The 24,983-nt window shown below is 40.5% G+C and overlaps 1 protein-coding gene across 8 annotated transcripts; it reads right to left on the reverse strand.

Moving 5' to 3' along the window:
- Nucleotides 1–1,759: 1,759 nt before the first annotated feature.
- On the reverse strand, nucleotides 1,760–24,115 carry ago4 (argonaute RISC component 4). Of its 8 annotated transcripts, XM_084919082.1 has the most exons (21): nucleotides 23,862–24,115; nucleotides 16,652–16,823; nucleotides 16,413–16,533; nucleotides 15,489–15,670; nucleotides 14,964–15,100; nucleotides 13,330–13,464; nucleotides 12,653–12,740; nucleotides 12,338–12,485; nucleotides 12,048–12,167; nucleotides 11,639–11,767; nucleotides 9,868–9,942; nucleotides 7,885–7,926; nucleotides 6,928–7,061; nucleotides 6,041–6,225; nucleotides 5,786–5,945; nucleotides 5,364–5,535; nucleotides 5,064–5,207; nucleotides 4,813–4,947; nucleotides 4,626–4,727; nucleotides 4,205–4,404; nucleotides 1,760–3,917 (listed from the first exon to the last, which is right to left on the reverse strand). In XM_084919082.1, the coding sequence occupies exons 1-21, from the start codon at nucleotides 24,088–24,090 to the stop codon at nucleotides 3,809–3,811; spliced, it is 2,919 nt and encodes a 972-aa protein (XP_084775208.1). In that variant the 5' UTR covers nucleotides 24,091–24,115; the 3' UTR covers nucleotides 1,760–3,808. The 8 variants fall into 8 exon arrangements, with proteins under 8 accessions (XP_084775208.1, XP_084775202.1, XP_084775201.1 ...); XM_084919076.1 differs by lacking the exons at nucleotides 7,885–7,926; nucleotides 9,868–9,942; XM_084919075.1 differs by lacking the exons at nucleotides 7,885–7,926; nucleotides 9,868–9,942 and having other exon boundaries at nucleotides 6,928–7,076.
- Nucleotides 24,116–24,983: the final 868 nt, after the last annotated feature.

The raw sequence follows: 24,983 nt of genomic DNA on the forward strand, positions 1-24,983 counted from the left end.
GGGACAGAACGAACCCTGCCCCTTGACAACTTAAAGGATTCCGTTCATTCACAGAATCGGAACCACCAGATTCCCAGAATCGGATCGCTCAGATTCTGTGATTCTATTGCTATTAGACAATCACACAGTTTCAGAGACCACTAGCAGGAAAAAATAAAAATAAAAAATAAAGCAGAGCTATAACAAATCTAAAAAAGAAAAAAAAAAAAAAAAAGTGGGAAAAAGGGTAACAAAAAAGGGGAAAAAAGACATAATACACAATGTCAAATTACAAATCTGTCAAGATATAATATATCAAAGTGAGAGGAATTTAAAAATAATTCATGCTCTTTCCATTGGGGCACAGAAAGAATTATGGATCTTGTTTTAAAAAGGTTAAAAAGAGGTAATCCTGCTCCGTCAATGCCTTGGGGACCTCTACACAAAAGAGGAAGTATATCTGTGAAGGGTCAGCGGAGTTGCCATGGAAACAGGAGAGCGCCCACCAATAGGCGTGGCAATAGGTACAAACCAGGAGCGAGAAGACGAAATGGATGCTCTCTACAGTAACCTGGCTCAGAGGAAAGGAGTTCGGTCTTTAACGGGTCCACGTTTGAAGAAAGTACCTCGTTTGATTTGGAACACGACGCAAAGCGCAGAAGCCCTCACCTCAAAAAACAGCTTGTACCTCCCAAATTACTGACATTTGTGTAGGAATCTTTAAAATACATCTTAAAGATAGAGACAGACAAATATTGCTAGCCTAAAACAGTCCCACTAAATTGATAAACATTTACCCCGCCCCCAAAAAAGGAAGTTTATATTTTTTTCTCTCATAATAAATATGACTCCAAAAAGGTTTTCAGTTTTTTTTGTTTTTTGTCGTTTTGTTTTTTTTAAAGGACAATACTCTGGCATGCAGGCGAGCAAAGTCTACATTTTGTTACTTGAAAGAAAGAATCTAAAGCCTACACAACTACTCCACCGAATGCACATTCCCACTGATTGATACAAGCAAATCATGTTTACCAAAAAAAAAAAAAGTAAAATTTAAAAAAAAAAAAAAGAAAAAAAATACAGAGATTTGATAGCGAGAGTAGACCAACAATCACAATGAGTAGAATTATCTTTGTTTTTAACCATATTTGAAAACTTGGGTTAATATTGCTTTGTAATATTTATAAACAGGGAGTGAGCCTTTATCCGACTGGATTTTAATGACCAAATATTGTGATTTAAACATTCCCCCCTTGGAGATCCCAGATGAATATTTAATCAGATCTGCTAACAGAACTGCACACTGTAAAAACTAATCTGCATCATTTAAAACTTATTGCAAGCAACACCTGGAAAACATCCTCCCCAGTCCCCCTTCTGCTACTCATTTCCTGCTTCTCCACTTGATGCCCACGCCCACATCAAGACGGAGCTCAAACTCATTCATAGTAAACCTGCTGCTTTACGGGTGGTTTATTACAAAAGGGTTTTCACTGAGCTGTCCCTCTCGATGAGGCGTGCACATTTCCCCCAAAGCCTGCTGTCCTGCATTATTATCCAAAAGCAACATTAGGGGGAGCCAATTGTACGTCTGTCACCATTAGTTTCCATGTTAGAAAAGGGAGGGCAGGGGGGGGTTCCCAAGGGCAGCGCTTATATTTACCGTCAATTTAATCCAGTGTTGAAATGCATAAAAAGCACAAAATACTGTTAAATAGAGAATTGTAAGATGGGTATAACTGACATACACGCCGAGTAAAATTGTTTTTTTTAAAAAAAAAACAAAAAACAAAAAAAACAAAAAACAATTAAATTCAACTCATTGCCTACCATAACAACATTTCCCGATTGTCTCCATCTATCGGATCAAAGCCAGCCAACGCCCGGTGCGGGACGTACACCACCATGGCAGACCTGTTACACCAGTCTGACTGCTACAAAACAACTAGAGTCGGCCACTGTTACATCAGAACCTGCAGAAGAGGCGCGAATTCATCCATCCTGAGAACTACCTCTCACCAGAATGCTACACAAAAAAAAAAAAGAAAAAAAAAAAAAAAAAAGAAGAATAGAAATAAATTCCAATCTGAAATCTCAACCCCTCAACCTGCAGCTCAACAACTGAAGTCTATTCCTGAAATCACACTAGTAGCTATATAACTGGCTTCGCTGCCGACCTTAAAAATTTGATCACAATAGTAACAACAGTGACAACAACGAGAACAACAGTAAACTACTAGGTCTAAAACAGTTTAAGATAACCACAAAACATCTTATATTAAACTTTTACAAATCTGCTTTGTTGATTCGTATGTATAAATGCATAAAGGTAAGAGATTGACAGTGCCCTCTGGTTCCTGCTTAGCATCCCTGGTCAGTGCAATGAATTGGCCAACATTAGCAAAGGAGACCTTAAAAATCAAAATTAAGTTGGTTCCAGGTTCCTTGAAAACAAATTTAAAAATGTCCAGCAGTGTCATAACCCTTCTTAAAAACCAGGCCCAAAAGAAGTTTTAAAAATTGGATACCACTTTTCACACAGAAAGCAAGACTGATAAAAACATACTGTGTTTAATGCCTTCAGCTTTTTAAACAGGTCCCAATGCTGAACCAGTCACAGGCCAGACCATGGTTGCTACTGCTACACATCAGTCCTGGCTTCAGTTACTACTTGAAATGGACTCTGGGATTCAAGGATGTTTAGAGGCACAAGAAAGCAGCCGTCTCCCAAAGGTGCAAATCCCTATCCAGCCTGTGCTAGCAGCAGGCTAACACAACCACTCTAAATGTAATAAAGCATTTCATTTAATAAGTGACCCAGGACTGCTACAAATACCCACACGTGCCTCTATGAGGCCTGTTTAAGTCATATGTCTCAAAGTTGCTCTATAGATGTAAATATATGCTTATATGTACTGTATGTGTGAATATAAAAAACAACAAATCTGAGGCATTTACAGCAGTTATCTCCTTGATTTCCCTTTACAATTCAGTGGCCTGCCATGAAACACACACACAAACACTCTCATACAGCAGTAAATGTATATACAGAGATGCACGCACACACACAGACACACAGACTTGCGTATTCTTCGCTAAGATGGGAGGAAAGTCGCAATGGGTATGGACACCCAGGTCACCTCGCTTGTAAAAGACCGAAAAAGGAGAAAAAGTTAAAACACACGCTCATAAAAAGGAAAATATATATAGATATAGATATCATTCTCAAAAAGGTCAACCCCCCTCCATCTCTGTTCATGTAGAGTTCCCTCCCCACCACCCGATAAACCCAAGACCTTGTGACAGATTTTTGCCCAAAAGGGCTTTGAGGTAAAAGTAGATAAGAGTCCTGCTTAGCTGGGAGAGCTAAAGAGCTGTGCGGACACAGTTTGCGCCTGCCCACTCTCTCGCTCAGTGTATCTTACAAACACATGAGTACAGACATTCAAATAGAAAAAACAAAAACAAACGCAAAATAATGGCTCAACTCGTAGATGTGTGTATGGTTTGTTTTTGTTTTTTCGCGTTTTTCTCTTTTGTGCATTGTAAACCCCTGTGGGTTCGCAGTGCTGGATTGCTGGTTAAAAGGGCGGCTCGATTGGGAACGCTGGTTGGAAATTGTTCCATGAAACAGAGCCTGCTGGACGTTGGGATGTAGATGAATCCCCCTCCACGAGCCGCTTTGGTGCAGATTCAGAAAATGTAGAGTGAGTATGAAGAAAAGACTACAAGGAGAGAGGGAAGAAGGAAAACGGGGAATGGGGCAGATGGATTTAAAAAGAAAAAAATATATATGGGGTAGATCCACAAGTGGACTGGCTGACAGGCTAGTTCAGGCAAAGTACATGGTGTGCTGGGTATCATAGTGGATTTGAACTGCCTTTGCCAATGCCTGGGGGTCTCGGCCATTACTCTGGCCTGAGACGTGGCTGCCTTCGGCGCTGCAAGACAAAAAAGGAAAAGTAGTGTCAGAACAGTTTTCCTTTCTGTACCATTAACACCGATTAGAAAGCCATTTAATAATTTAGCTTTTAGATGCTTTAGAGTTTTAAACTAATAGGTTAAAGTGAGTTGATGCACAGACTTCTATATTAAAAACCAATAAAAAAAGTTTACATTAGAACTTAAACAATGTGGTTAATTTGAAAGGTTTTAGAAACATCTTAAACACTCATTTATGTTTTATCTGATAATGACATTGTTGTAGTTACATATGAGGCTCCCTTACCTGTCATGGTCTTTGTCCACCAGGTGGTAGCGGGCTCGGAAAGCCACCAACCTGGCATAGTAGGCTGGGGCCGGGATGGAAACTGAGCGTGTGCAGCGAACATAGGTGTGGCACAGCTGGTAGGTAAGGAGCTGCAGTTCATCGGCCGTGAAACAGTTGTCATCCCACAAAACGTGGTAGTGGGAGGGGCGACTGGTTCCCTGAAAGAGAAAGCAATGCAACAATGTCAATACTGCATTACAACTTCATGAAATGACTTCCTGCTCTATTCCAGCTCACTCACAACCACCGATTTGCCTGAAATCTGTTTGTTGCTCTAATCTTTGTCCAACCTCCCAATGCTCTGGAAGCTATTCCACTGCAAAAAGTTAATAACCTGGACAAATTTCACTCAATTTCCTTTATCATCATGTGAGCTCACCTGGATCCCAGCATGGCTGCACAGGTAGAAATCAAATTCGGACGGGTGTGTGATGGTGCTGTCCACTGTGGTGCCAGCTGGAACGTTACCACTCTTCCCAACCTGCAAGGGGTAATAAAGTCAGACTTAGGGAACAGATTGACCAATAGATATCTCTTAAATGCACACATCTGGGTGAACTGCTAACCCTCTCAGCTTTGTCAGAGCAGAAGAGACGAGTATGGTGACGTTTCTGGACCACAATGTAGGTAATGCCAGGCCTGTAATCCTCCTCCAGACTGATGCAGGCCTTCCTGATGGCTATCAGCTCGGGCCATGCTACCTGAAATACCAAAAATAATTTAATGAATTTAGACAAAACTCAAAAGGTGTTTGATTTTACATGTCATCATTCTATTAACTTTATGGTTTGTAATTTCTACATGCTGCCAGTATTACCTGTTTCATTTGTCCCTCTGACACACCACCACGATAATAGATGATGCGTGTGGGCTTGAAGCGTGTTGATTTGTAAAACTGGATTAGCAGTTCTCTGACCATGTTGGTAAGGTCTTGGATAACTTCCTGGCTGAAGAGCTGCTCCTGAAGATGCAAAACAAATCTTGAGTTAGTACAGGAAAGTATTAAAAAGTGAGCAAACTTTGGTTTAATGGAGGTGAGCTGGGTCATACAGAGGTAAAACATTAGATCTGTTTTATAAAGACCATCTGTGTCAGCTTCAAGCACATCTGTAGTTACCTGGGACATGTCTTGTCGAGACGTCTGGACTCGCACCGTGGCGCAGTACCGGCTTGGGTGGCCATCCATGCTTCCCACCACAGCTGCGATGGACGGTTTTTTCCCGTCACCCGCTGGAGGATGTGTGACATCAGCACCCAGGAAGATGACAGGCTGCTGGAACACGGAGGGCCTGAAAAAAAAAACAAAAAAAAACAAATAGGAGTATGCTTCATTTTTAATTTCATACGGCATAAAAAGCACTAATACCATAACATAACAGTATAATTAATAATCCTCACATTTTTGCTAAAAACATGAAAGAGTCTTTCTGCCCCACATGATTACCAAGGAAGATTTCATTTCCAGAGAACATTTAAACAATCTTCACCATTCAAGAGAAGAAATTGCATCTCTATGACAAAATTAGAATTCTTTCTGACCTCTGATGAGGCACCAAGACATTGTTGATGCCTCCTAGCTTGGCGTTAATCTTGAGGCAGAGGTTGGAGAGGGTCTGAGGGGAAGTCTTCACCACGTTCTTCACTTGCACGCACTGGGTGGCCATACCGAGGAGGGTGTCTCCCACGCGCTTTACCTCAGCTGCACAAGACAACCAACATGACCAAGATTACAGTCACAATATTGTTTAATCCATATAAGAAAGAAGAAAATAAAAATGAAGAAAAGTTTCTTACCGTAGACCGGTGTTTTGCCAGGAAGGATGACCACAATCAGCTGCAGACCAACGTAAGACATCTTAAGGTGTTTAAACATGGGCTCCACGCTATCAGCTCCTTGGGCATATTTACAGAAACAAGGCTGGCCTTGAATGGGCATCCCAGCATCCTTTGAAATTTTTCGCAGCTGGTCAGTGAAGCTCCTGTTAAAACCCAAGAGTTTATTATAAATCAGTTGGGATGTATGATCAAACAAATCATTAGCAGGAGAGAGCTTTAACCTGATCTCACACACACTCAGGTGTTAAAACTGTGGCGTACAGCAGTAAAAATCCAACTAATTGTGCACTGGGAGTTTTTTTTGTTGTTGTTGTTTTTTTACACTTGTGTAAAGCACAAACACAGGAGAAGCACTGGCAGTTGCAGCAGTCTCCAATGTATTACATTTAAAGTGACTGGCTAGAAAATGGAAATTCCCATCTATCTCTTCACTGTCCCTTATCCAATTCAGGGTCGTGGGCAATTCCCATCTACTGCTGTGAAAAACCGCTTGCGTATAAATATTCTCGATTTGTAGTTTAGAGTTAGTAGTAATGCCAACATGTTATATCAATGATTGTATGTCTATATGATGTTAACTAAGCTTTAAAATCGCTGCACTCTTCAGAATCTGGGTTTTCTCATGCTGCACCCAAACAGTGATGATGCCGTTGGGAAAAAAAATTGAGCAGCTTAATCTAAAGAGTTGAAAGAGTATTAAAAGTGAGTTCTCATTTACAGAACATGTTTCCTATTTTTGTGCACAGAATTAAATCCAGACATTTAACTGTAGCACTGAGTGTTTAATATAAGTGTAAATGTTAGTGCAACATTTTAAAGAAATATAACAGCCGTTAAAAGCTTACTTGAGCAGGTCCTCACGACATTGTTTTTGTGGAGCGAAACAGGCCACAGCCCAGACCTTGATCTCTATGCCAGCGTAGAACTGCTTGCCCCTCATGTCCCACACGCCCTGATTGGGCGTCGCCACTGTTTTATTCTGCGGAGAGAGCCCCTACACTCTTAGTCAACCCTGCAGTTGGATGAGCCAATACAAAAGCTGCAACAATTACAAGCAAACAAAGCATTAACCCTCTGAAGTCCAATCATCCTTAAGGTTAACCCTAACCCTATGTTGAAGAGGGAAAAAAAAAAAAAAAAAAAAAAAAAAAAAAATAGGACTTTGTTTTGTAAAAATGTGTAAAAAAAAGTTTGTGTGTGAGAGAATTTTGTCCACTGGTTGCCAAAACATGTGAAAACATTTTTTTTTAATCCAAAATGTAAAAAAGAGATAGGGTTAGAGTTATATGCACACTGACCACTCAAAAAATAAGGGAACACTTCAAAATTACACATTGGCACTCAAATTACATTTAGGAGCAAAAATCTTTCACTGCGTAAGTTGTTGAGAACATGAGGACGTAACAGTCAGTGAAAAATATAATTTATTCCCTTTAAGGGCTTAGATCAAATTTAAGATTTTCAGAGTGTTCCCTTAATTTTCTTTATCCACATCCTTTGACCTCAGAGGGTTAACACACAGCTGAACATGCCTGTAAACACTGTACATTGGCTAGGAACACTGTACACGTGTTAAAAGGCTTAAATGTTTGATACCTCAATACCAGTTTTACCATTGCTTATAGAGAAAAAAAGGGTGTTAACACATGACATTTATTTTGGCATCACCAGATTTGTGTAAGAAAAAAAAAAAGTCTCAGTTTTGAAGGCTGCAGTCAACCGAACAAAGTCCTGGCCGACTGAAGTATACCTACTCTTCAACCAAGTGTTTGGGGCAGTGGGTGTGGTGGGATACGCTTTACCTCTACATTTAGTAAGTCTGCCACAGCTGCTTGCATTTTATCCTAAATGAATTTGAAACAGACATAGAAAGTCATTATTTGCAACATATTCACTCTGTAATGGTTCACTTTTAGCTAAAATCTGGGAAACTGTCAGTTTAGATGGGAGCAGGAAGCCCATCCAAATTGGTCTGGGTCCATCCTTGCCGCCTCTGACAGATGATGGGGCTGTTGAAACAGTGGTCAAGTACACATACATAGTTAAATATCTTCCTTCTTTTATGCTAAAGCTCAATGTGTTAAAGGCAAATGTTGAGACACTGTAGTACAGACTAGTTAACCATTTCTAAAGATATCATGCTGTTGAGCTGTGACATGCTGACAAATTTAATGAGTTTTACTTAATGTGGCTACAACTGTAACAACATCAGTTGGTTTGCTGCCAACTCTCAGTACAAGTTCAACAAGTTGATTCACCAATTAAAGCTAGCAGTATCTAGGTTTGCCTTGAAGTCACCAGGGCTGGGTGAGTCCATAGTTGTGGTGTGGGGGGTGTTTTCCGAGGTAGATTGTTACCCTGCTGCCAAAAATAATGACTTGGTCCCTCAAAGGCTAGTGCCAATTTGGTCAGTCATGTAAACGTATTGCGCGCAAAAAAATAAATAGATAAAAAAATTAATTAAAAATCAGGACTTTTGATTCTTTTTAAATTGCCAAGAAATAACCTGTTTTCTTATATTGTTTCATATCACGGGTCCTAATGAGTAATATGAGTATAATGAGTATTGCATCCACTTAAAGAGACACCGAGCACTTCCAGTTTCAGTTGGGTTTTGAATGGAAATTCAAAGGGAAGCTTTCAATTAAGTTAATAAGATTTGCCAAAGGCCATTAGGAGCTTTGTTCTTCAAACTGAGTGGCCACATGGAACTTCAGTCGAATGCCAAAAGTTTAGTGGTTCTCCATCTCTTTTCAACACAACCTGAAACGTTTATTTAAAAAAAAAAAAAAAAAAAAAAAGAAGAAAAAAAAAAAAACCATTTACAGGTTGTTCAGACTAATAAAAACTTCAGCGCATATTACACAGAAAAAAGGCAGCAAGATTATATCACGTTGAATAGAATGAAATGTGTGCATTTCATTCATACAAAGTGATCACAGAAATTGGAAAAAAAGCTTTCTGTATGCATTAAGGGCACTTATGCTAGAAGCTGATTAGACTCAATATCCCAGCAGGCAAATGGCCAAATCATTCAGTGTTCTTTCAGGATCTTGGGTTTATGAAGCAATGTATGGTTGAGGCAGTCAGAAGTGGATTTAAGCTTGGCACTGGTACTTCCCCCACCTCCCAAATGAGAATATGCCTCTTAAAAAAAATAAAAAATAAAAAATAAATAAAAAAAAAGTAAAAAAGGCGCCAGAGAACTCTACGAGAAAGCTGGCCAAAGACTGAGCCAATATTTCCCCACAGGGAATATTAAAATTTAATCTTATCTTAGCAGAATCATTGCACACTGCCAGTGAGTGGGGAGTTTTAATCCAGCCCCTGTAGTATTTATATTAACCTTCTAATTTTCATATGAAAAATAGATTCACATTCACTCCACAGGCACAAACAGTGGAAGTGAAGACTAATTTTACTTTATTCCTGCATGGATAAGAGTCTTATCGTCTTCCGGTTGGCAGCATTTCCCTTACCCCCCACCTTTACACACAATCCTTGAATCCCAATTCAGCCTCACATGCCTTACCAGGCAATAGTCAAGATATCGAAGGCGAATAACTTATTGCTATTTGGCTATTTATTAAATTCCTTATTTTAGCTAGATAGATGCAAGTGATGCCATCCAGCATCACAGATCCTAACAGAGCGGTGAACAAATTGAACATATCCAGGCTTTCATTGCATTAGCTGACTTGACACAACCTAAAACACCAGTCAGAGATAACAAATATCCCGACGGTGGGTATTAACTTTGTTAACTCAGGGTTTTTGCGCCTCACATAAAAGGGGTCGTTTGATGGGTCATTTGACTCTTCCTCTGCACAAAGTGGATCAGCTGAAGCACTGTCTGAAATCTATAAAGAACAAAAGAAATAAGTGAAATGACACACTTGCTACACATGACAGTAATGCTGGAGAAAACTGCTAACCTTGTGATGTGATCACCACAAGTGCACAGAGTGCTAAAATGTATAACCTCAAGTTGATTATTTTAACCACTCAGTGCATTGTTACTGCAGCAATTTACTTCTAAAAAGGCAGCTGCACATTAGAGTTCAGAAACTCTAACATGCATACATCTAAACAGCCACATTTGACTGTCTCAGCCTTTTAAAAAAAAAAAAAAAAAAAAAGATGTGGAAAAATCACTTTGACTTGTGAAATCAAAGTGAAATTGAAACAGCTGAATGTTCTGTGATTAACAGCCTACAAATGTGGCCGATTATTTTAACTACTCCAATAGCAGCTAATGGAACAGATTCATTCAGTGGTGTTGGTTAAGGCACAACTTAAAGCATAATTTATGGTCGAGCAAATATGTCCGTCTGTGTAGACATTACCACTCGTACAGCGGGGGAGAGGGGCTTTCACTCACTGCAGATGGGCTCCAATGCAGTTCTCCAAAATTCAACTGCACGTCGCTGGAAGCAGATGCTGTATGCCACTGCCAATGCTGACTGCTTGACAAGTGAGCCGGAATAGAGAAGTGAGCGACAGCGGAGTTCACCGGGAAAAACCGCAAAACAACAACATTTTACTCTATATTCATGCTGTACTTTTTTAAAGATAACGCATGAAGAGTACCGACAGTGGCTGCAGTGGAAACTTCATGTTTAACACTCCGTTTCACTTTAGCAGTTTGTATGTTGTAACTTCGCTCTTCTCCACTACTGGCTGACGGACCAAAAACAGCACAAGCAAGAGTGGCCTGCAGACCGGCTGTACCACATACTTTGTACACTGCTTCCATACACAGAGCCCTCTGCAGGCAGATGGGCCATCCCCAGACCGCTCGCGGTCTGTGAACACGCTCTCCCTGCTGAACCATAAATTCTGCTTCAGTTGCTTATATACACTGTGTTCCTCCAGGAAACAATCAGTTACAGGATACAGCAAAAATGACAAAATGAAGATTTAAAACCAAAACTAAATGCTTCTAACCAAGTCTAGCCAGGTCAAAAGAGCCACCTTCGTGACACTAAAAACTGACTTTAGGCTTCTCAACTTTAGATCCTCAAATGGCTGATTTGAAATTCAGTGGGCGTATCTCAGTGGTCCACAGGCTCCTCATCTCATTTCTTCCACTTACAGAAAGCAGTCAATGCAATATCATTTAGATCTTTACATCCTGAAGCTGTCTTAATGAGGGGAAGAATATGCAAAAGGAGACACTTAATAGACATCTGAGATGCACCACAGGATTATAACATGGGAAAGGTCCAGGTCTTACAAGTGTGCATATGTTAAAGGCGACTACTGTATCACCTATACTTCCAGTTTAATGTATATGTAATGGGTATACTATTCAGCATGTACTCAAGTCATTAATCACTTTGGATATTTTAATTTAACTGTATTTAAAAGATTATAAGCATCTCAATCCTTAGCTGTAAAACCTCTGCAAACCTGGAACATCCCCATGTCACAGCATTCACTCTGAAGCCCCGCCCCACGCCCACCCTGTGCATTCCCAACGGGCTTGCGCCCTGAGAATGCAGTCCCCTGCCCAGTACTCACCCTGCCACAGTCCCTCCCTGTGTCTGTACTCACCCGGCCCCCATACTGTAGCATGGGCGCTGGGAGGACACGCCCTGTCACCTCTGTCATGTCATTATGCACAACAATGCCAAATTCCTTCAGGTAAGGGTCGGGGCCCCCGACCATGCTGTTACTTTTGACCTGAGAAAGGGAAAGGAAGACAAGTTCACAGGAATCACAATACAATCAACCTGCCAGGGACTGGCATTTGAAAATGTACAGATAAATCTAGCATACTGACAATGACAACTGTGTTCATTGTCCCTTTTAAATAAATACACTCAAGTCAGACACTCAAATTTCTAATTTTCCTTTAGTCATGGTTGGGTTTGAAGCAGTTGCTATAACTAAGCAAACAATTAAAAATACAGCATGATGATCCAGCCCCCAATGCCTCCTCAAACAGGGAACCAACTCTCACCAATCTGCTGATCTCTTCCTGTCTGTCGGGGGCTGAACGAGCTGTAGCTTTAATCATGGTTGATGTCTGGTTGTCAGTCAGTTTCTTGATACAGCGCTGGCCTGCTACTATGTTACAGACCTGCAGGAGGAGGAATGGGCATTTCATTAATTAAACAAAAATCAGATAAGAGGAGCAGCAGTGGGCAATCTGAAAAGGAAAAAAATGTCACAACTTGTTATTAAAGGTATACTGTGTGAGAACATTTTCTATCTCCCCCCCTCCAAAAAAAAAGGGGGGGGTTTTCTCACCTCTAGGGGAAGGTAGGTGTGCTTCTGTTCCTGTCCTACTTGCAAACAGGGTAAGTGTGGATACTTGAGCTGTAGATTGTACTTCTGCTTGAAATACTGAGCTACTGTGCACTCCATGGCCTGGCCGTTCTCAAGCTGTAAGGGGAACCTGTGCATAAATGGAAAATGTGGGCAAGCCACATTGAAGTCTCCGTGAGTATGAATAAATAAGAAAATGTTTGCATAGTTTAATTCTACATTTACAAGGTTTATAAGGGTATGACTGGTACACTTTACTACAGTGCTTTTGCTGATGAGTGCAGGATTGCTACTTACGTCTGGTGGCTGGCAGGTCGGCGCGTGACATTGCAAACTCGATACTTCCTCTTCATCTGACCACAGTGTGTGACCTCAACTTTCAAACCTGTTTAAAAACACACCAAGAATAATTGCAATGTCTGGATAAAAAAAAATTAAAACACATTACTGTGTTTGCCTTTAGCAGGTTTAGCAGTCTGGTTTTTTGAGGCCATAAGAAATATCAATACTGACACTCCAGCTAGCTATGCCTTTTCTTTAGACAGAAAAGTGTGCTTATACAAGCCCCACAGAGGCTAGAGAACGCTTACAAGTGAAGAACAAAAAAAAAAAAAAGTTTAATTTCAAGTTTAACTATCTGGTTCTGAATTTCAACAAAAACATGTCAGCAGCTTCTGCTCTTTGTTGTGCAACTACCAGTTACAACATGTGAGGCTAAAGAAAGATCAAAACTGGTCAAAGAAATGTTTCTGTATTTTTGCTTAAAGAGAAAGTATTTTGACTTCCGCCAGTTGATTTAGATATAGCAGGACTGCATGACCCAGTTACCAGAGTGGGTTTCTTTGTAACTTTTTATGGAGTGCGGAAGAGTTAAAGAGTCTAAAGTCATTCATAACGTGATAATGTGTGTCACTGACCTCCCCGGTCTGGCAGATTCTAAGCTCTTAATTCAGTTGGTGGTTGTGAGTGCTCACCTCTTATTTCCTTGGTGAACTTGACACGTTGTGAGTCAGTCAGTGGTTTGGTCTGTTCATTGATGTTTTGTATATCTAGCACCTCGCACATGAACTCGATCACAGGCTGAGCACGGTAGAAAGCAGTAGCTGATACTGTTAAGGACAAAAAAAAAAAAAAAAAAAAAAGAAAGTTATTCAACTGGTTTTATAAATCAGTAACTGAGGAAAAATGTGAATAGCAGCCAATACAGAAAAGCCAAGATGAACCAACCAATAAATCTGGACCTGACAGAAATTTCTTTGTCAACTTCGCTATTTCAAGACCAAACACATAACAGCCTTGTGTGCTTCTGTGAACCAATACCTTGAGCTGTACTTTACAGGTGCAAAAGTTCAATGGAGATACTTGTGTTTAGGGCACCTTTCACTTTTACCCTTAATTATCTACCTTTATTTACCTTTGCAGATTCATATTATAAACACAACATGATTTGTAATGCAGCTTATAAAGCAATATAATATATTATGATGCTTTGCTAACATACTGAAACTTCATATGAATTGCATTGTAATACTTACAATTGTTTCCGCCCAATCATTTCTTTACAAGTTTTTACTAAAGAAAGTCAGTGTTTCTAGTCTAATGGGAGTCATGACACTGTAAGAAATATGCAAAAATTTATTCTAGTTTTAAGCACTTGCTTATTTCATTAGGCACATCTTGCTAGTACTGTGGTGGACCCCGTTTTTAATTCAGAACTGTTAATTCTCGGTGGCAAAGATTCAACAAGGTGCTGGAAATATTCCTGCAGCATTTTCATCCATAGTGACATGATAGCATTGCACAGTTGCAATTTGTTACTGCATCACATCTTTCTATTGGGGACTGGACTGAGATCCACTAACTAAGGCCATTTGAGTACAGTCAACTCATTGTCATGTTCAAGAAATCAGTTTAATGCAAGATTCAAACTCTATCATTCAACTGTCACGGCAGAAATTAAGAATGATTGATCAAGCAACATTTTTCCAATCTTTTGTACAGCTTCAGAGAACCTGTGTGAACTGCAGCCTCAGTTTCCTGCTCTCAGCTGACAAGAGTGGCACGGTGTGTTTTTTTTGGCTGCTGTAGCCCATCAGCTTCAAACTTTGAAGTGCACTTCCTGCTCTTGTTTGATAACAAGTGGTTATTTGAGTTACTGTTGCCTTCCTCAGCTCAAAGTAGTCTGGGTGAAAATGTCTTGTTGATACCAGAGGTAAAAGGAAAATTGCCAGAGAACTGCCATTCGCTGGATATTTTCTCTTTCAGACCATTTGCTGTAAAACTGGAGATGGTTGTGTGGGAACATCACAGTAGATGAGCAGTTTCAGAAACACTCAGATCAACCCGTCAGGCACCAATAACCATGCCACGTTCACTCATGCTTGTCACTTTTCTCCATTCTGACACTGAACTTCAAGAGGTACTCTTGACCATGTGTACATGCCTAACTGCAGTGATATGCTGTCAAGATTGGCCAGTTAGATATTTGCTTCAATTGGCAGTTAACTGGGTGGCCAGTGAGCGTCCTTACATCACATAAAAATCTCATTTTAGATGTTTTCAAATCAATAAAATTTCAAATCATAGCTGCAGAAAAATCTGTTCGTACCATCAATGTTGAGCATCATGTTCCACATGGCAGGACGGACAGACTGATGGAAACCAAACCACACCTCCCTGCCTCCACCAAGAGGATGGTAGTAACCCTCCGGAGGAGAGAAAAACGATCGCCCCACTGGAGTGTACCTGTGTGTAACCGAAAAACAAATTTTAGGTTTTATATTATCTAATTATTTTTGCATTTATTAACAAACCAGATGTTCACTTAACCATTAAGGTACATTTTTAAAACGTGCAATTAAAAAAAATCCAGACGCATTAGTCTGAAAGACAAAAGTGGGCATGTGAGCATGCTAATAACTGCTCTATTGATCTGGATATTCTTAGTACAATAAATTCTTGATATGTTTAAGTCCTTCTCTTCTAAATACATCTGTGTTTACATTACTAAGTTATAACAGCTTTCAGGGAAATTTTAAGCCATTATTTTGACATTAGATTACATCAACAACACTGTAGAAAAGACGTGAATAAGCTGGTGATGCGTTTGTAAGTCATGGGTGAAAAGCCATACCTCATGGAAGGCAGATGCCTTGTGATGACATCCAGAGCCTGAACGGAGTCCTCTGGCACCTCGTTAAGGTGACCCGACAGGGCTTCCAGCAGCATCTGAAGACTCACCACAGAAACCCACTGCAAGGACACCTTGAACGTCTGATCTTTCCCCTCACCAGGTAGGGTGACCTCCAGATCCACCTGAGGGCAGAAGAGGGCCAAGAATTATGAAAACAAAGGCTCAGCGAAGGGACATTGGTTGTAGAATGTGTGACAAGGGGTGATCAAAAAACCCAGAAATGCAAAACAAAGAATGTAATCATTTTTCAGATTACAAATAGATGAGCTAGAGTCACCAATGAAGAATCAAGGGGTATAAACCAGACAAAAACTGATGGAAAGGACTTTAAGTTACCAAAATAAAGCAAATGAAATGTCAGTAAGTCATAAAAATGGCACCAAAACACTTTTTTTTTTTTTTTTTTAACTGGTCATGCAGATATTAGCAACCCACTTTGTATTACTGAGATCTCGTTTCCACATATACTGGCCAGATACAAACATAGATTAAATTATTGGAGTGAAATTTATTGTTTCCTTTAAACATAAATTTTCATCATCAGGCTTTTTTGTCAGCTTAAATTACATAGTCGATGAAATATGAATGCCTGCATACTGCATTTTCTATTAGAGGTCCTATCTAAAAGACCCCTCAGACCAGCACAGATCGCATTCCTGTTCCAGACTTTCCTAGAAATCCAGTTGGAAACCTTTCACTCAATTATGTAGTCTACCTCCTTAAGCTGAGCCAGTAACCCATTTAATACGCCTGCCATTTCCTTCTTAAAATATGATCTACAATCACTGAGGTATGCCGTTAAATACAAAACTTCTCCCTTTATGGTGCATTAGAGCTGACAGTTTATGTGCCTGAAATACCAACCCTGTCCCTCCCTATTGGCAGTGGATGTGCTGTGTACATGTTCCTCTTCCCATCATAGCCAGGCTGTCGGTCACCAAAAATCTGCATCTTGAAATGCCGGACCATGGTATCCACCACCTCCCTACAGAAGCGAGGTCCAACAGGATAGTCAGGGCACATAATCAACATTCAGAGACATTTAGGCAGTCTGGTTGCAACAGCAACAGATCAAAACGATCAGTATCTTCATGAATCTTTACCTGTTAACCCTTCGTGGTCGTTTCTCAGGCTTGATCTCAATATCATAGTGATAGACATCAATCTTGGGAATCTGCACCTGGAAGTGGTTGGCAAGGAGCCGGATGGGTTTCCCCACCGTGCCAAGGCCGGGACGCCGTGGAGGCTGAAACAGAGAGGTAGGGGCGGGCGGGCCTGAAAGGAAAAGAGTAATAATTTGCAACACAATAACAATAAATTGATTCCCTAACTTCCACATTTGAGACAATTCTCATTTTAAACTTCGCATAAAGCACATTTGGCATTTAACTGTGTACAAAGGTGGTGACAGCTTGTTTAGCTTGCCATTAAATGTCATGTCTGATGGATGAATGTGCACCGCGCAACGCCAAGTTCATTGGAAACTCTCATTAGTGACACCTGCTTGAATGCACTAAAATGGTCTCGAACCCTGAAGGGCACATGCATACTTTGATTGATCCGTAACTCTGGCCCCTGACCTACATGGGTCAACAAGGGGCTGGCGAAACAATGACCTCCAATTATCCTTCAACCCACCCACTGCTCCACCCAGACACACAGGGTGCCCACCCTTTACGCCGAGACAAAGACAGCGCTCTTCTCAGACAAACAGCAGTGGGACCATATGGAGGGGTGCCATGCGGACAGTCTGGGATTACCGTTACAGTCCGCATCCAACTCCCATACGCACAGAAACGTACATATACACAATTTACGCTAGTACATGAGCCTCAATTTTAATCATAAAAGCTGCAAGTACCGAAGAACACAATATATGCACATATATGTACACAAGACCTCAAGCTTCTTGTTACAGTGAACCCGATAAGGATTCATCTCTCAAATATCAACACTACTGATTTGCATCAACATGGGAGGAAGGAGGGAATGTGGTGCTTATTCTGTCAAAATCATCAGCTGATGTGGCTAGCCAAGCATTACTTGGCACAAGAGCGCCTAAAAGGCTCAAAAATCAAATATCTTAATACAACTCTCTACAGGAGGGAAAAAAAGCATTTGAATGCTTTAGCCAAACTAAAGCATGCACAAAATTTAAGCACTTAAAAGGAAATATATATATTTATGTGTAAATATAATAAGTGCTGGTAGCACCAAATGTTGCCTAATGCTTTTGTCAACTGACAGCTAAGGGACTGCGGGGGTCCTCCTAAACTCCGTGCACCCACACGCTCCAGTTAACAACTGAAGCGTGAGAGCACAGACAACTGAGACCCTCCCCATCGCTTCCTAAAAACACGCTTCCCAACATGCCCTCATCTAGCCTGCGCGTCCCAGATCACCCTCCTCCTCCCTCCTCTATTCTACCCACTCCTCCTCCATCACATGAACAAGCCATTAGTTCTTATGAAACATTATGTTTGACGATACGTGCTCAAGTAAGAAGCCATTTGTTGCACGTCTGCTTTTCTCTGCCACGATCTGGAAATACTCTGATGAGTCATTTAAATTTGTCCTACTGGCCTTGTTACCGATAGCAACAAAAGGCATACCAAATGTTCCACATTATGCTTGAAGCTACACGTCTCTGCATATGTTGCACTCATCATTTGTGTTGGTGTATGTCACAACTTACAGGCAGGATAATTTGCTTATGTAACATTTTGTCTCCAACGTGGGATTTTGTCACACTTGATCCTTCAGTTCTGCAAAACCAACACCTTTGATGCAGCTGTGTTTTACTAGGGAAGGAATAGTCTTCATTGAGGTGCTTTTATTCATTGCTGCCTTATACTATCATTTGGACGCTCCAGCTCCAACTTTTCAGATTTGTTGATGCATATATTCTAAAGTCAAACCAATGTAATAAAGTACAACTTTTGTAATTTAAAACAGAAACATATGAATGACTTGGCGTAAGTAAAAATGGATTTGGTGGATCTTATATAGCGCTTTTCTACTCCGACTAACCCAAAAACTCTATGCTCTATATAAATGCTTTCTATCTAACAATCACACACATTCACTGTCCGATGGACACATTGGAGAGCAACTTGGGTTAGCATTTTGCCCAAGGACATTTGGCATGCAGACTGGAGGGATCGAACCAACAACCTTCCAATTAGCAGATGACCTGCTCTAACACCTAAACTACAGCCAACCCAAAGACATTGTAAGGCATGTACAATAATTCCTATAATGCAACAAGTAATAATGATACATTATAACAAACATAGCAATAGAAAATGGGCCCATTTGCCAAATTATTTTAGTGCAGGCTTAGCATGGACTAAATTTCTGCATTCAGCCATCTGCATGAATAATCCACTCTTATAACAATCCCACTTTGTGTCTATACAGCTAACAGACGACCTGCAATCAACTGCAAAAACATAACTTCTATTCTGTCTACCTTTGTGCATACGCACAGATACCTTTGCACATAGATTTCTTTTGTTTTCAGCCCACAGTGTGAAAGTAGTAGAAAGTGTTTTCAGTATAGACATGATGCACAGCAACTTTGAGGGCTTCCTCTTCCACCAAAAACAGAGCTGTGCCTATATTTAGCCTCCTCAGCTGCTACATTACTACACTTAGAAATGTGTCTCAATGTGAAATGCCTAAAGTCATCCTTCCTCCACAACCACTCTTCTCTCCACTAACACCCCCCCCCCCAACTTGACCCAACATGAACTTTAAATTGTAAAATATGAAAAGCACCCAGCACGAGATAGAAACTGATAGTTTTGTCTGGCCAACTGTCTAAAGCTCAGCTCTTTTCCAAGTACTTGTAATCCAATAACTAACGACTTATAGCAAATCTGAGTGTAACTGCTGGCTTTGCTGCCATAGGCAAGCAAAATATAGATCTACTTTTAAAGTTAAACATAAATAATTAAGTTAGTATTGGATGACAATCCTAAAGTAAATAATAAATAATAAATAATTCTGATGGCAAAAGAACCAAACGGGACAGGCAAAAAAAACAAAAACCAAAAGTATTGGATGACAATCCAGGCGACTGAACATTATACAAAACTTAAGCCACACATGTGGATAACACATTTCAATTTAAAGAACTTCTGAGTAAACATGGTCTTGTTTTTTGTGAATGTCACAAGCTCATTCTCAGTAACGGCACTTTCAACTGCTCCTTTATTCACAAGGGGTCGCCACAGTGGGCAGCTCCAAATGTTTGATTTGGCAGTTTTTACACCAGACGCCCTTCCTGACACAACCCCGACGGGATCCATCTTTCCTCCTGGGATCACACTGGGGTATCTCTCTCTTGTCTGGCAAATATGTAAACCACTACACTATGGAGCTACGAGGCACAGTTTCAGTAAAAAATACCAATATTTAATACAGAGCCTACATATTTTAGCAAACCTGTCAGCTGCACTAACACAAGACAGCAGTGACAATCTGCACAGGTCTTTTAATTTGTTTTTTCAACCAGAACATTAATGAAGTACTTAAACAGTGCTGAATACCATATAAATAGCAGCTCTCATATTTACAGCGAGCTTCCTCCATAATTTGTGCTTCTGCTCCAAATGAGACCGAGCTGCATCTACTTTGAGTCACAGAGGAAGTGAAATTAACTTTCCCCCCTTACACACAAAATGACAGATGCACTAAAGGCAAACAAGCCTTCCTTTTCGAAGCTTAAATCCAAACTGACCATAAACATGGTACAAAGACTTCCGCCTGCCTATCTTACTGTAACACCCCACCCCCAACTCTTCACTGATCTAATTTAGACAAACCATTAGATCGTGTGCAGTGTACTCACACTTTCTGAGTAGGGTTTCCTACTAATGCACTGTAGAGCCTACTAATGCTATGCATGTCCCTGGTAACCACAGTGGAGCATAGACAGCTGGGCTTAAAGCTAAGCACGAGGATGATGGCTTGGCCCTGCGATGAGTCAGAGACTAAGAGCACCGAACAGGGAGTACACTGACGCCCACACCTGAAAATCACCCGGATTAAGGTACTACGCCGAACAGGAGAAAGAGGAGATACATTAAGAAAGGCTTAGTGGCCATTCACAATGTAGAAATATCCACACATCAGTGTAGAGATGTGCAGAAGAATCAGGCGAGCTGACTTAGATGATTTTAAATGTAACACAGGATGTCTTACTGACCATGTTTACCATTACGAATTAATGCATTTTCCAAATGGGATCTTATACTTCAAAATTACTACACTTCCTCTCAGTTTCACTCAGTGTCCTCCAGGCTTTTGTCTTTTCACTCATCTCTGCATATTCATCATGTTGTGTGACTCCACCACAATTTCGAGACAACAACAACCCAATTCAGAATTCTGTCACTGAATAGGCCACTCACTGCTGCATTTCACACCTCTAAGAACAGACAGTTGACCGTCTGCTTTACATCTTTCCTGTGTTTGAAGAAATCCCCACCACTGAACAAGAGTATTGTTGAAGCACGACTAAACGGGAGACAGCAGACACACAGAATGGGCTACAAGACATTACTGTAACTGTAATTTAGAAGAGTTAAAAACTGCAACTAAGGCCGTCACAATATTAAAGCTTTGCGTTTATTTTGGTCATAAAGAAAAGAACGTGATTAGATATTAAGCATGTATAGAAATTTTGAAAAAGAGTCCAACTTATTTCTAATCCATTCAGATGTACAGTTACTTCAACATCATCACCATTATGCATTCACTTCACACCTGCACTGTGGCCAGTTTGCATTATATTAATATTATATTATTATTAATAATTCAATATTAATAAAGATTAAGCACTGCCTTTGAAAAGGGCAGCAAAGCTTTACAAACATGCCAAAAAGAGAAATTCTAGAGCAGTGTTCACAGATCATATTTATATTCATCACAAAAAATCTCATTGTTACGTCTGCATCTATGAACGTGTAAACAAAGGCTTTGATAGAAAATCTCAATTCAAACTCCACAACCTAAACACTTGCTGTAGCACAGTACACACAGCAGGCACAATAAGCAATCACTAATGTATAATAATAAATGCTGATTACTTGGAGTCATTATTTCATTTCATTATGTGCAACAATGATCCAAACACACCCCTGAAGGATAGATAGGATGCATTGTCCCCAATAAGCCTGGACCCTCACAGCTTCTTGCATCCATTTAACATTTTCTGCAGGAGCACATTTCCTGTTTAAATAACACATCTAGTGCTTCCTAATGCCACTACCTTTCTTCTGATGCTTGCGGGGAAATGTGTGGTCATTTAGAAAGTCAATAAATAAATAATAATAAACCATGTCAATGCTGTCGCATGAAGACTGTTTTTTTCTGTTGCAAGATGCTTCGTTTATGAAAAGGCGCGTTTCCCACACACAAAAAAGAACACAATGTCTCCAGTGGGGTGGGGGGGGAATATGACCTAAACATATTTTGCAGCTTTGTGACAATAACACTGCATATTGGACTGATGACCGCACAGGTGCATGATTTGACTTCCCACTGCATGCCTTTATTGCATCAAAATACGTGCCTTTGTTATCATATAGGAGACTATAATGGAGCTGGCCTGCAGATCTGATCGATAAGAGCGCCATCCATCCCTGCTGTGCTCTCACGGGCGCATGGCTGCTGCCCAAGGAGAGGCGCGCAAACCGATGACCACCTCACATTAAAAAAAACCACAAAATCACCACATCTGCAGAGTAAACGTGTTTTGTTGGCATTCATTTTGTCTTCCCAAACCATCGCTGTCATCTTGGACGGGCGGGGAGGGGGGTGTAAGAGACGAGCTTGCCTGCTCCTGATGGCGATGCAGGCAGATTTATATGATTTAACTGAGAGGGGGATTTTGCAAAAACACGTTATATTCCGCCGTATTTCGACGCAAACGCGCGGTCCCCTTGAAGAAATCGGGTCGTAAAGGCGTGAAACGCCGAATAAACACAGCGAAACCAAACAACGTAAACACAGCACGACGCGGAAGGAAGGAAGGTCCCAGTTAAATCCCCACTCACACAATGCCAGCCCCGACACGACGAGTAGAGCGTGCCTGACATAAATATAACCCTCGGACACGGCGGGAGAGTGGATAAAAACAACCCCCTCCGGTACTAACAGGAAAAGGAGCCCCCCTTGGTTCGATGTAATTAACGTACTACGAGTACGTACACAAACACGGGCTTGGGCCTCGGCTTGTTTTCCCGTCACAGCGAGGCCTCGCTGCAGCCACGGCCCCCAGTGAAGCGACGCATTTGCGCACACGCGCCCCACACACGGCTCGCGCTCACAGCTCCTCGCTCCGCTCTCGCTTTCTTAAAAATCCTTACCGGGTCCGAGCGCTTCCATGGCCGAGGCCTCTCTCTCCGTCTCTGTCCCGGCCTGGCGGCTCCGTACCGACGCTGAAATTGGGGGCGGTATCTCGAAGCTTGAAAGTGGCTAAATTTAAGAAACGGGAGTATAGATAGACGCGTGGACGACTGCTGACTGGGCTGACCTGAACTGAGCTACCGCCGCTGCCGATGCTGCTGACGGTTTGGATATGCGCATGCGTCGGTTACAAGTGGCAAAATTCACCGTAGGCTACCGCAGAGATGCAAGCAGTTGTTTTTACTAGTTATACTCTAAATTTCTTTGTTTGTGATTTAAAATTAAATACAGCTTAAACAATATAGCATCAATAAGTATAATAGCATTTTTACACTGTACAAATTACCCTTGTATTCATTCATTTTTCTATTATATCTTCAATTCATTTTCTCATTCATTCGACGCCTGAACGTCTCCAGTGTGGGATTAATAAAGTTTCTGTCTGTAAACCGAGTATATACTAAATATTTGTTACACCAAATAAAAAATATCAAAGTTTCTTAATGCTTAATTGTGCTGTGAGACGTCAAAACATTTAAAGCAAATCTTGTGTAAGTTTTTTTGTTTTGTTTTTTCAAACTGAGAAGCTTTTTTAAGTGATACTTTCCAAGTAAGCTGCACATGCCCTGCTTTATTTTATCTGAATAAAGCAGAATAAAAGGTAGTAGCTTTTCATCCGTTTGTGTTTTTGTTATTTACTTGGATTATATCATAAGAAATCTTATTTTTTGAGAGGGGGTTAAGCCCCGAAACAGGTTGCTGTTCGAGTTTAAGATTTAAATTTGAATGTTTTTGTTTTTCCTTTGAAGATTTAGTTGGGACTTGTAGAAACATGGTCACAAAATAAAAATAAAGAAGAGAAACCCAAGGCAAGATATAAAATCTGGGCATCCTTACCTCTTCTAAATCCAAACCGGTCTTCATACCTCCTCCCTTTTCCGTTGCCTTGCTTTGGTAGTACATAACGCTCCAGGAACCGCCTTAAAATATAACCGTATTTTTTCTGCAACAACTCCCAGTTCATGGTTTCTGCTGCCAAGCCGCTATAATTGGACGATACGCTCAATAACAGCCCCACACGATTCTCGGTCCGTGGTACCAGCTCCTTGCTCTTAGGCAGTACCATTGTTGCTACTCTACTTCCTCCAGTAGGATACCTCCACACTGAAATAAAAACCTGCGCTTAAACCCCTGCTATATACCTTTTTTCACCTGGACACGCATGCGCAGTTGTCTTAAGAAGTCACATCTGAAAGTTCTAAAAAACTTGGTGTCAATAAAACTGAAACAATATTAGAATGATAAAATGTTTTTTTTAAAAAAAATGCTGTAAATTGGAAATAAAAACCTAATGGCCAAGTATGTGCATTCAAGAAGTAGGACTCCAGTTTGGTTCTTGCTCTCTGTGCAGTGGTTCAGAGTGCAAGATGTTGAAATAAATTCGCTTATTGGTAAGTACATTTGGAGTGGAACATTGTGTTAGTGTCAGTTGTTGATTGATCATTACGAATCATCTGTTCAACTATATAGCAGAGCTGAAAAAACTGATTAAAGAATCAATGTCGCTTGTTGATTAACCTGGAGTATCAGCCTTTGGGTGGGGGTGGGGGGTGTCAGTTTCGGGGGTTATTGTTTGGTCTAACAAATGAAACTGTGGGACACTGCTAAAAATCCGAATGTTTCATTCAACCGTGTAAAAGACACAAATGTATTAAGCTGCACAAACCTGGAAAAAAATACTAATTAAGAGAAGTCAAGGTTATGCAACTAATTTTGAGAAACAGACAACTCTTAGATATGTAATTTGCATCATTAATTGGATTAATTAGTATCAACAAAGCGCCGACTTTAACACTTGATTGGGGAATAGTGGGTTTGTAAGTAGAATTGCACAGAAAAATCTGTGTAGACGGACAAAAATGTGGAGAAATTTAATGGTTTTGAAATGTCAGGGTAGTAGGTCTTTAAAGAACAAATAAGCGATAAATGATTAAATAAAGATATCACTCCATTATGCAA

The sequence above is a fragment of the Perissodus microlepis genome, chromosome 22 (assembly GCF_051167445.1).
Source record: "Perissodus microlepis isolate ML-2025 ecotype Zambia chromosome 22, ASM5116744v1, whole genome shotgun sequence".
NCBI classification, from domain to species: Eukaryota; Metazoa; Chordata; class Actinopteri; order Cichliformes; family Cichlidae; genus Perissodus; species Perissodus microlepis.